General features: G+C 40.2%; 2 protein-coding genes across 4 annotated transcripts; one reads left to right on the forward strand and one right to left on the reverse strand.

Annotated features, from left to right (window-relative positions):
• Window positions 1–17: 17 nt before the first annotated feature.
• zbtb33 (zinc finger and BTB domain containing 33) lies at window positions 18–7575 on the reverse strand. 2 transcript variants are annotated; one of them, XM_040015904.1, is made up of 2 exons: window positions 7108–7575; window positions 18–4989 (listed from the first exon to the last, which is right to left on the reverse strand). In XM_040015904.1, the coding sequence occupies exons 1-2, from the start codon at window positions 7418–7420 to the stop codon at window positions 3137–3139; spliced, it is 2166 nt and encodes a 721-aa protein (XP_039871838.1). In that variant the 5' UTR covers window positions 7421–7575; the 3' UTR covers window positions 18–3136. The 2 variants fall into 2 exon arrangements, with proteins under 2 accessions (XP_039871838.1, XP_039871839.1); XM_040015905.1 differs by lacking the exon at window positions 7108–7575 and adding an exon at window positions 6743–7061.
• A 953-nt stretch (window positions 7576–8528) lies between these two features.
• On the forward strand, window positions 8529–11877 carry LOC120723743 (NFKB activating protein). Of its 2 annotated transcripts, none has more exons than XM_040015422.1 (8): window positions 8529–9169; window positions 9443–9523; window positions 9880–9944; window positions 10032–10127; window positions 10215–10257; window positions 10343–10540; window positions 11003–11152; window positions 11470–11877. In XM_040015422.1, exons 1-8 carry the CDS (start codon window positions 8706–8708, stop codon window positions 11642–11644), a joined length of 1272 nt encoding a protein of 423 aa, XP_039871356.1. In that variant the 5' UTR covers window positions 8529–8705; the 3' UTR covers window positions 11645–11877. The 2 variants fall into 2 exon arrangements, with proteins under 2 accessions (XP_039871356.1, XP_039871358.1); XM_040015424.1 differs by having other exon boundaries at window positions 10218–10257.
• Window positions 11878–12197: the final 320 nt, after the last annotated feature.

The following is a 12197-nucleotide window of genomic DNA, read 5'->3' on the forward strand; positions in this document are numbered from 1 at the left end:
TTTCTTTTTTTATCTACTCGGTGTTGGTTACCTCTCCAGTAGGTCACAGGAGCAAAGGAGGAACTTCTGCCACAGCTTCACCTATTTTGAGGCGCATGGAGTAAGATGTAAAATTTTCAAGAGGTCAAACAACACTGGTAGCACCTCTACTACATATGTGGCAGATTATATATTTTTTTCTGCTTCATACTTCTGTAATTTTATATTTTCTGACGTGATAAAGGAAACCAGCAATTGTTTTACACACTAATGCTGGAGGTTTGACATCTTTTGCACTATGGTGCTATGTATTCGTGGTTTGCAGGGGATAAAATTACCCCCTGTAATTTTTCATTTTTAGGTCACTGTGAGTTTCAGTCGTTGTGAACAACTGCTGAGTGGTTTGCTATTAATTTGGTACACACGTCCCCCATACTGATCAATTGTATTCAGTGCTCTGAACTTAACTTCCTAAAGCAGACGTTACGCTCGGTTCCACCTTTATAGTTGTTAGACGCAACTAGAGCAGCTGTACATGGTTAACACTTCAAAAGATTTGTCTTACAATGTGTGTGACAAACTGAAAAACTAAGCTCACTCTTAATGCTTCCATCAAAATTAAGAGGGTAAGTAGTAAATAATCAGCAAGTCTGGTGAGGTTTTGGCACCTTGCAGGTCTGGAGCATTCAGATGAGTGTTACCATAACGCCACAATCTCCCCAGGAGTGGACGTCCCAGCAAATTTACCCCAAGGTCAGAGCATGCAATGTTCAGAGAAAGTGCAAAAAACCCCGGAGCTACATCTCAGACAGGCCTCATTTAGCATGCTAAATGTTAAAAGTCCAGGACAGTGCAAGGACCTTATAACAGCTGTCAAGCCCGATGGTGGAGGAGTGATGACTTGAGCTCATCTTACAGCCACAGGACCTGGGCACCTTGCAGTCATTGAATCAACCATGAATTTCTCTGTACAGCGTGGTATTCTAATGTAAGGCCATCTGTCTGACAGCTAGAGCTTAGCCCAAATTGGGGGAATGCAGCTGGACAATGATCCCAAGCACAGCAGCAAATTTGAATGGCTAAAAATGAATCGAGGCGTTGCAATGGCCCAGTCAAAGTCCAGACCTCAATGCTGTCGTGGAACCTTAAGAGAGTCGTGAATGTGTGCAAACCTCCATGAAGTGAAGAAACAATAAAGAAGAAAAGGGTAAAATTCCTCCACGATGTGAGAGACTGATAAAGTCATACAGAAAGCGAAAACAAGTTATTGCTGTTAGAGATGGTTCTACGGGCTAATGAAACATGGGGTTTACTTTCTCAAGCAAAACCTTCATGGTTTAAAAAAAAAAAAAAAAAAAAAAGACTGTGGTAAATTTAAATGTTCCCCACTGGTTTTGTTGGAATAAAAATGCTAAATCACACCCCAGAAAACATTTTTACAGGTGAACCAAAAGAAAATAAACCTTTATAACAAGATTTAAAGCCAAAGTCCTCACACAGCTGAGGTGCTAACCTTTCAGTACAAAAACAACAAGTAAATACACTCCCTTTTGAGCAAAACTACAGGATTTATCCATAAAACACTGTAGAATACATGCTACAAACTAGAAATGTGCAGTAGCACAAACAGGAAATAAACAGGCGCTGTTCTGTTTCTATACTGGCAGTGTGACCAATTTAAACTATAAGAAATGTTAACCTGCTGTCAAGAGCCCAAACTGGAGTGTAGCAAGCACAAAAACACACCACACATCACATACTGATGTTAATCTGTTTATTAAAAAGAAACCCTGCACGATGACATGACAAAGTACAGTTTCCCCTGTTAGTACTACTTGTACTAACCAATCACTACCCTCTGACACAGTGAAAAACAGAGCGGCAAAGTTATAACAAAGAGTTTTCTGCCTGAATGCTAAGTGCTACAGCTATTGACTGTAATAAAGCTCAGTTTATTTCCATCCTATCGTCACACGTGTAGGAGAAATCTCCAGCCTTCTATATGTAGCTGGGCAGATTTTGCAATTTTAAATAAAGGGAAGTGACAAAGTAACAGAAATAAAAATAAAAATAAACAATGTATTTAAAGGGGAACTATTAAGCTCATTTCCAGCTCCATGCTACAGTGGCTTTGCATGACTCGCGATACAAAATAATCCTTATTTATATACTCACATATCTTATACTGGGCCTTAGTCTGAAACAAGCTGATTAAGCTCCTCCTATATTAAGATTGGGGAGAGCCCCACTGGTGAGACACAGACCCACTGGACTGTGAACGATGAATGAATGAATGAGATCCTTCGATTACATACCGACCCTGTTTAATACGAGCATCCCCTGCTGTAACCGTATATTTTCAAAAATCTTAACAGGTCCCCTTTAACAGACAGAAAGTTTCTTTTCCAGGCTGCTACAAAAATTAAATAACTGCATACCCAGGATGACAAAATACAAAAATAATGAAATTCATAATCAACATTCTCTCGTACAGAATTCGATTTAAAACAAAAACGGGAATGATCGGTCCTGAAAATTCATCATTTCATGTGTAATGTAACCAAAACTGGCTGCACATACACACAATAAGGCTTCATACATCACTTTAAATAGGTAACCCCATTTCCATTTCTTTAAACAGGCCTCCGTTTAATGTCATTTCACGATTAAGGGAATGTAGCCTGTTGAAAAAATAAAACTGAAAAACAAAACAGCCGTTTCATTTGTGCTTCAGCTCATTTAGCTGAAATATTCTGGGCAATAAAGATACAGAGCACAGGTTTGAGCCAAGAAGAGCAATTTCTTTTTTTTTTTTGCCTTTTCATTCATAAAAACTCTTCATTTCTATCATGTTTGAACCACGTCTATTTCTGTGCTCACCTAATGTAAAAGATCATGGCCATTTTAAAAAAAGCAGAGGAACATGAGAGGTACGGTCCCATTACATCGTTCACCATATAACTGAGAGCCACCAGCAAACTAGTACCTGTGTTATCACTACAGTATTAGTCCACTCATTTCAACTGACAGACTAATGAGACCGCACTGTACAGCTGAAACTATTGAGAATTGCGCAAAAATATTGTTGATGTGGAACCGAGGAGAAAGAGGGGCACCTAAAAGGCACATATAATAAAAGGAGTGGTGTCAGCTGTGCTTAGTAGTACTCTGCTGGACCCTGTGGAGGCGTGTTCATAGCTGTCTCCGGTTGTGCACGGCTGTTAGGCGCCATGTGAGCGTCGGGCTCAACGAAAATGTCGTCCCAGTTCAACATCCTGCTTTGGGTGGACGAGTGCATTGCTTCGCCGACTGAGGTTATGTGATGCACGCTGCCGTCCTCCGATATTACTGGGACCCCTGGCCCATCTGTAGTCCACGAGTACGACTTCATCTGCACTGTTTTACACGGAAGCAGGCGGTACAAATTGTTGCCGCCGTCGTCTTTCTCCTTCCTCCCGCAAGGATCCTGATTGTGAACTTGCTTGCAGTGAGCGGAGAGTAACTGGTAGTTTATAAACATTTCATTGCACAACAAGCACTGGTACCTCCTCTCTCCTGTGTGGTGGATTTCATGTTTAGTTCTGTACTCGGCCAGGGCAAACACCTTGTTGCAATAACGACACGGGTACTTCTTTTCCCACGAATGCGTGTTGAAGTGACGGCGCAGACTTGGCAAACACACGTAGGGCCGCTTACAGACAATGCACACGTAGAAAGTCTTTCCATCCATGATGAGCTCGTAGTGGTCCTCGAGCTCCGTTTTGGTCCTCTTCTTGTTTGGTCCTGCCTTGGGTGACACGGGTGTTTTTTCGAAGGGTTTCAATGGTGTCGCCATAAAAGCTCTCTTCCCTTTATTGGCTTTGGAGCCTCCTTCGCCTGGATCTTCTTTCACCGGGACAATGTCATACGTATTTTCTCCAATATTGGCATACACCTTGCAGCCTGACGAAATAGAGTCGATTTCCGTGGCTGTGCTGAGCGTCACTGTCTTTTTACCCGTTATAGCAGATTTGGGAACATTTGTTTGAACTGTCGAACTTTCCGATAAATCAGAGAGTCTTATTTTGAAGTCCCCCTGCTGAGATGAAGTAGACACTTGCTTCTTGTGGACTCCCATTATGTCGCTGTTTTCAGGGGGCTGAGAGGCACTCGATGGCTCTGGGGTCAAACTGCTTGTTCTGGCTGGTGTTGTAGGAGCACTTCCTGAGTAAACTCTGGCAGGGGAAGACGAGTTGTTGGAGCTGCTGTCCGGGCTCTGTAGAGGGCTGCTGTCTATTAAAATTGGTTTAGGACAGCTGATGCTGGGAGGATTTGAAGCAGATGGTTTCGAGGGAGTGGTAGCTTTGTCTTTGCATTCTGAAACTGCATGATTTGATTCTACATTTTGGCTTGACGGGACATTTTCTGAATCCATTTTCTCCAAATCAATGACTTCACCACAGCCGACCACTTTGTTCTGACTATCTGTTTTCGAGACAAACAGAACGTCGCTGTCCGAGTCCTCCTCGTTATCCGCAGGCTTGTTTACCTGATTGAACTCCTCCGCAGATATTGAGAAGGACTCTGTGATGATCGGCATCATCTCTGTAGATGAGTCACTTTTGCTTTCTGCCTCCTTAGACAAACCAGGAAGGCCCTTAACTTGTGATAATGGTGAACCCAAGTTTGCAATGAACTTTACTCCCAGTATCTGCCCGGCATTGATGAGCTCTTCGAGCATGTCAGAGCGGACTCTGACAATCTTAGAGCTGTAAATATAGTTGAGAATCTGCTCAAAGATCTCAGGCCTGATGAAGTTTAGTTCAATCACTTGCCCAGCCACGGTAAACAGCTGGTGGAAATACGTACTTGAGGCAGACAGGATAGTTTTGTGAGCTCTGAACTTCCTGTCCTGTATAATGATGGTGATATCGCAAAATAATCCGTGGCTCCGCTGCTCATTCATGTTCTTCAGCACAGCTGCTGAGTACTGTGTGTCGGTCGCAGATATCAGCTTCAGACTCGGCATGTCTACAGAGAAAAAGCAAATCATAATCAAACCTGTGAATGCACAACAACGTGAAGCAAGTAACATTTATTCATATCCAAAGCATTTTTCATAGAGTCAACAATCACTAAGTACTAAATAAAAGGAAATGCACAAAAAAGTTTTTATTTAAAGAAATAGAACTACAATTAAAAAATAAAAGTTAAGTGGCATTAAAAAAAATGAAACTAAGATAAACAAAGTACAGGTTCATTTTTAGATTTAAATTGAATATTCACATTTTGAGTATTTTTTAACTTAATAAGCAACTATATTTGGTCGGTTTTTATTTTATTTTCCTGGTTTCTTACCGTTTTCTTCCTAAATTTTGGGATAAATAAAGTTGATCTTATCATATTATTATATCATGTCTTAATTATAACGTGCCACCATGCAGAGCAATGTGAGTTACACAAGTTATGTCAACAGATAGTAAAAGAGCTGGCTCAAATTCAGTTTTGCCATTTCCTGCATTTCCAGTTCTAACAGGAACATCAAAACAACCCAGAACAATACATGAGGAGGTTCAGCCTGAATCATGGCTCATGTTTTGGTATAGCTAGAGTCATGGTGGTCTAGGAGCTATAGGGTCCTTTTTTTGGATAGAAACAGTTCACTCATTGGTCAGTCTGTTAACTCAGCATCTGCAGGCGACTGTTTCAACTAATAATAATAAAAATAATAATAAATTGTTTATTTCTTGATAAACTGAATAATGGAAAAAGGAGAGAAAGTGGTTCAATGGGACACTGTATAATATAAAAGAGTATAGTTGAAAAACTAATTTTTAAGCTAACACTTTACACTGCTACTGCAATGTCTTCCAAATATTACAAACTAAATGCATCTTGTTCTTTTTGCTGATTCCATTTGGGGTCACTATGACCCACTCTTACTGTATCCTTGCATCTTCCTGTACTACATTAATGAATCTTCTGTGGTCTTCCTCTTATCCTCCTGCCTGGCAGCTCCACATTCAGCAGTCTTTGTCCAGTATATCCACTAACCTTCCTATGCACAAGTCCCTCTGACATACTCATTTCTAATTATGGCAAAATCTTCCACTCTGCCACCTCCAGCTTGGCCTCCTATATTTTTGTTAGTGGATTTATTTATGCACATAAAAAAATATCTTAATATAGTTCTTGGTATCCAGGGTGGGTTTTTTAGTTTAGCTATTATCGGTTTCAGTGTTACGTTTGTGTCTTTTTTACTCACTGTATTATAGGAGATATAGATTTTGGCAGTTTAGATCATGTATTATAATTTCAGTCACAGGCAAGTGAACATCTTCTCCTTAGCAAAGACTAAACCTAAAGTGATCATCTGTATGTTTTTAGTTTAGTTTTTGTTAATTATAACCTTGGACAGCATGATTCCGTTTCTGTGCACACAATGTCAGACATGCTAATTACGTTAGCCTGGCAACAAAAACAAAACCGTCCCTTAGCTGGCGCTAGGTAAACGTTAATTTGCGGGACATTTTTAGCCTCTTGTGACACCAAGGCAGATTGAGGAACATATTAAAAAGACATTAAGGGGGTATTAATGCAACACTGAGAGCGCAATTATTATCTCTACTGAAGCTTTTAAGACATCTATTGCTAACAAAGGTAGCACCGTTTCCTCCTTAATGAATCGCGGCCCGCTGTTTAGCATACTATTAGCATGCCTCTAGTAGAATAGAGGCCAAATCGAAATCCTCTCTAACAGCAGCGTTAAATTGATGAGGTTTACCTGCAAACCTTGATGATTTTGTCAGGAGTGAGCAGGGTGGCAGCCGGCGGATATGTTAATGAACGACAAACAATGGCTAACAACAACAGAGAGCCTCACTTTTCATTCTCAGCCACCAGGAGTCGCAGTCGTAAGCGATTATAAGCATTCAAATGCAAACTATGTGGCTTTAAAGTACATTTAAAAACATCGTCCTAGCTTCATATAAATACAAATAAAGCTCAGTTCTGAGGTTATTTCAGCTGGAAACTGTTTACTTTTTGCACGCCGGTTAGCAGCGCGATAACTGCCGGTTCACAAGTCTCGCCTTCAAAATAAAAGCTCACAACGGTCACAGGTGAATAAACGGTCAATTGAATAAGTACCTGCAGAATAGCGTTTGAATTCATCCTCTCTTTTTAGGCTGGAAGCCGGCGGTGAAAGGCCGTTGAACTCTCTCTGAAGTTGATCGTACATCATCTTCCTCTTCTGGCCCTGGTATGGGTTATACTTTTCCGCGTGTTTTGCGTCGTAGTGCCTCTTCATATTGAACTCCTTGAATAAAACCTTCTGCTTGCAGATCAGACATGTAGCAGTGGTTTCCAGTTCCGTGAAAAAGTACTCCTTTGCGCATTTCTCCTCCACGGGCTTGCTCACGGGTTCCGTTTTTCTTTTAACTTGAACTATAGAAAGCGACATCTCGACGTGCCGAGCTGCTCTGTTTCTTTGCTGGTAAAAAGACTCAAATTTAGTGAACACGCAGTCCAGTTTCCAAAGATGTTGAGTTGAGCAGTAGGAGACACGACCGTGTGTTGGTCGGTTAAACCCCGGTAGTTCCGGTGGCGCGTGAGCGCGTTGCGAAAAACCGGAAGTTGGGTTTTTCACAGTTTTTCACAGCCACAAAACTCTCGGACTACCCCGCGTCCCACCCCCCGCCCGACCTTGTAAATGCAAAATAAAATAAATCAATTTTTTTTTTTTGACCTGATATAAAATTAATGATTTTTTGTTTATTCAGCCCATGTTTACCTGTGAAAAATAGGCTAACTAAAACAGAATTATTACTGAATTTTAAAAAAAAATGTACAAAGAAAAATTTTCAAACATTTTGGAAATTTCTATTTTTATTCTTTGGTTAAATGTTTAAATTGTAATGCCTACTCTAAAATGATTAAATCTGCCCCTGACAAATCTCCCCTCATATTAGTGATTAATTAATCTAAAGCTAAAACAGAAAGTAATAAAAAGTAAACTCCAGCTTAACATTTGGAAAAAAATAAAAAAGATACCAAAACCACCCTAAGAAATTATATATTTTTTTATAGTTGTTACTGTTGCTATGAATTTAGAATAAAAAAAATTAAGAACAGCCTATTTTTTTTTTCTTTACATAGTGATTATATTATACACTTCAGTATAATTCATACCGTATTTTGTTTTTCACAATACATATTTATCAAGAGTACACAGTATACACAAATTAAATTAGTTATGCTTTCCTTCTCAGTTTTGTCATCTGAAAATACTGACATGCACATAAACTGTCTACAAGTATACATGCAGGCATTGTTAGCAAATATTTCCCTATAAAACTATTCAAAAAAAACTTAAAGAAAGTATAAGCCAAAGAAACATAGATAAATATCCTAAATTAATCTGACTGGTTTTACTGGGACTTATTCCATACATATTGCTAGTAATTATGCAAGTTTTGAGGATTTTTTCTTTTTTACATTATTTTAATGCAAGAAAATTGTGTTATATCAATATGTTGGGAACTGTTCTCTATGACATGTGACGTCGGATTCTTTTTTGGGACGGACCAACCAGTACTTCCTGTTATTAAACGCTCTCCGCGTAGGGAGAAGAAGATAAACTGTCTGCGACATCTTTTAAATCTCCTCTTAGATACTGATTACTTAGATACTAATTACTTAATTAATTTTTACCCCGTCCTGTAGTGAGTCTCTCACGGTCAGAGAGCATGCCTCTGTCGGATCGATCGAGTTCTGACGGCGGCGGGGAGCCACGCAGTCCTCGGGCCCGTAGACCTCGGACCCGCTCCCGCAGTCGCCATCGCAGCGGCAGTCGCCATCGCAGCGACAGCCGCGACCGTAGCTTGTCTCCGGACAGCTTCGGACCCAAACTTCCTAAGCCACGCAACCGTGAGAGGGAGCGAGAGGAACGGGAGCGTCGATTCAAAGAGGCCAGAAACATTAGACGGATCCGCATAGGAAGTCCTCATCGTAGCCGCTCCAGGTCCAGATCAAGATCAAGATCAAGGTCCCGATCCAGAGAGCGCCATAACAACAACAACAACAGCAGCCACAACCACAGCAACCACTGGTCCGAGCCTCCGGGAAAACACGGCGGCCTCAAAGATGATTATTACTACGAGCAGCAGAGGGACGACGCTCAGCGGCAGAGACAAGAGGCTTTTATCGCCAGGTATGAAAAGTCTAACATCACTGTGAAAAGCTATCAAAGCCTGAACCCTGCAATTCCCATAATACAAATCAGTCCTCAGGTACACGAGCCTATTGGTGCATTTTATGACGTGCCACCACTTCAGATGAACAGTCCTCTGGAGGTGGAGGGCTCGTCAATGCATCTGTTACCAAAAACCAAACAGATGGAAGCCGTCCTCTTTTGATTTGCTGCTAATCTAAGTGTAGTTTGACATTTCAGTTAAAAACACGTTTTTGCAAACTTATGTTTTAGGCGCCTGCAGGAGAGGGAGAGGATCGGTGAGCTGGGTTGTCCTGAAGTTTGGGGATATTCACCCAGAGTGAAAGAGCCAGAGTAAGTGAGGAACATACTGTTAATTTTGTGTTGGGTTTGTGGAGACACATGTCTTTAAAACTGCATTTATTTGTAAAAGATTTTTTTTAATTAAAACTGTCTTAAATTCTGTGTGTCTTGGTCTTAGATGTTTTTAGTCTCATCACCGTAAGAGTTTCTATTTCGCAATGACTTTGTTTTAACCAATTTTTCCACCTTTTAAATCTTACTTTTCCTGTTAAATTTTATTTAAGCAGTTATTTAAAAGGTCTTGATGTGTCATACCTGTTGGCACCCTGGCAGAGACATCAGGCGTTGTTCTGTCTTATTTTCAGGTATCAAAAATTCTTTTCTGTATTTTTTTTCACCTCCATCAGCTCCGATGAGTTCACACCAGTTGAAGAAGACGAGAAAAACAGCAGTTCAGAATCAAGCACAGAAGGTACACAGAGTGTGGACACACATAAATTACAGCAATCCAACATTTTCTGTGAATTTATAACAAACCCATTCTGTCTGTTATTATCAGAAGAGAAGAAGAAGAAAAAGAAAAAGAAGAAGAAGTCCAAGAAGAGAAAGAACAAAAAGCACTCAGAGGACAGTGAGCTTGAATCAGATTCGGATGGTAAGATGAACGAAAAGCACCCTTTTTTTGTTTTGTTTTTTCTCTAATCAGATTCATCAGTTTAACTGTCTTGTTTTTGTGTTTCAGAAGAAGAAATAAAGAAGAAGAAAAAGAAAAAGAAGAGCAAAAAGTAAGTTCTGATACGAAGCTGTGCATCAGCTCTGTTGACGTGGTAACAGCCCATTTGACTAACCAAGCATCCTGTTTCCCGTCAGGTCTAAGAAGTCCAAGAAGAAGAAGGCGAAGAAAAGCCGGAAGGAGTCCAGCAGCGACTCCAGCAGCGAGGCCTCAGAGGACGAAGAGGAGGAAGATCCCAATGGGGTGATGTGGGTGGAGAAAACCTCCATGGATGAGCATGTGGTCGGCCCCGAAGCTCCTCTCACTCACATGTCTCAGAACGATCGACCTTTGGAGTGAGTCACTGTTCGGGGTTAATTCCTGCATTAACAAACTTAAAGGGAAAAGCATCTACCCCTAATGTAGTTTGTGTTGAATTCCCAAACACAACTGCTGTTTACAGTGGAGTGTACCTGTACAGCACAGTACAGAAAACTGATTAAATGTCTGAAAACAGAAAAAATAACAGAGGCAGGTTACATATTTTCAAACGTGCTTGCTAAACGGTGAGCTTGAAGACTGGGATTTAAAAAAAAAAGTGATAGTAGAGTTGACTTTATTGAAGATTGCTGATAATTGATTGGGTCTTTCAGTTTTATTTAGGCTATAAAAAAAATAGAAATCACTGTGATTCAGTTTATCAGATGTGACAAAATAAGACAGACTCTGTTAAACATTTCCACCACACAACTTGTCTAAATCATTTGGCAGAATTTTTGATAAAAGCTTCTTTTTCTTTTTTTTCCTCCTTCCTCCAGTTTCGGTCACGCCCTGTTGCCAGGTGAAGGTGCTGCCATGGCAGAGTACGTGAAAGCTGGCAAACGTATCCCAAGAAGAGGAGAGATCGGTCTCACCAGCGATGAGATCGCAAACTTCGAGAAGTCTGGTTACGTCATGAGTGGCAGCAGGTACGTAATGTTTAGAAAATGGAAATTTTTCATGAAAAATTAGGTCAGCTGACTGCCTGAATATACTGAACGATCAGGTTTTTCTATCAACAGATATTCCACGATCTGCATTACATCTTATCTTTTACAGAAACATACTTGTTTTTCCCCGAGGGGAAAAAGAGTTGATTGCTTTAAATTTTGTTTAATTTCTTTACTAATCTCTGCACATTGTAACATTTGCTTTAGCTTGTGCTCTAGGCTGGGTTGAGTTGAGCAGATCCAGAAGCGTGTTCAGCTTTTCTTCCTGTAATACTGACAAATTTTTCGCCCCGCAGACATCGTCGTATGGAGGCCGTGCGTCTGAGAAAGGAAAACCAGATCTACAGCGCAGACGAAAAGCGAGCTCTGGCATCGTTCAACCAGGAGGAGAGGAGAAAGAGAGAGAGCAAGATCCTGTCAAGCTTCAGGGAGATGGTGTACAGGAAAACCAAAGGCAAGGAGGAGAAGTGAACGACCAGTTTGTCTCCTGTTATTGGAACCTTTACTCTTTGTTTGGTGACATGAGGTGTAAAGCTTTTTTTTTCCTCTCAGTTTGAACTGAGTGTACAGTGCAGAAGTGTTTTAACTGTAAAAATTGTGTCTGAGAAGTTTTCAATTGTATTCTCCTTCCCTTTTCTATCCATCTCTTGTAAATGTTTTCAAATGCTCCCAACCAGAATGTTAAATAAATTTTCACTATCATATCTTGTTGCCATTTTAATATTTCTTTCTGTTTTTGCCGGGAGTTCTACTATAAGTGATAAATGCATCAAGAGTAGAAAACAATTTAGAAAAAAAAAAGCAGTTTGTAGTATTATTGTTTTTTAAAGTGCAGGAGGTCCTCAGACTGAGTGAACCACTTAAATAAGGCCTTTTTCTTTTAAAACTAAGTAACTGATCTTTTTTTTTGTGAAGAGTTAATTGTAGCATATTTAAGAAAGCTTGGCAACAATGTTACCTTCAAACTCTGAATATTTACAATAAATATTTGCCAGTATTTTTGAGCAAATATCTGAGCAAATAG

Source organism: Simochromis diagramma, unplaced genomic scaffold (genome assembly GCF_900408965.1).
Source record: "Simochromis diagramma unplaced genomic scaffold, fSimDia1.1 OVJJ01000685.1, whole genome shotgun sequence".
Classification (NCBI taxonomy): Eukaryota; Metazoa; Chordata; class Actinopteri; order Cichliformes; family Cichlidae; genus Simochromis; species Simochromis diagramma.

Excerpts from the sequence above, each read along its gene's own strand:
- zbtb33 (XM_040015904.1), bottom strand. The coding sequence starts at position 7,420 with ATGTCGCTTTCTATAGTTCAAGTTAAAAGAAAAACGGAACCCGTGAGC. Across the intron at positions 4,990-7,107 it reads ATTCAAACGCTATTCTGCAG|ACATGCCGAGTCTGAAGCTG; the intron begins GTACTTATTCAA and ends TTTTCTCTGTAG.
- LOC120723743 (XM_040015422.1), top strand. The coding sequence starts at position 8,706 with ATGCCTCTGTCGGATCGATCGAGTTCTGACGGCGGCGGGGAGCCACGC. Across the intron at positions 9,170-9,442 it reads CAAGAGGCTTTTATCGCCAG|GCGCCTGCAGGAGAGGGAGA; the intron begins GTATGAAAAGTC and ends CTTATGTTTTAG. Across the intron at positions 11,153-11,469 it reads TACGTCATGAGTGGCAGCAG|ACATCGTCGTATGGAGGCCG; the intron begins GTACGTAATGTT and ends TTCGCCCCGCAG.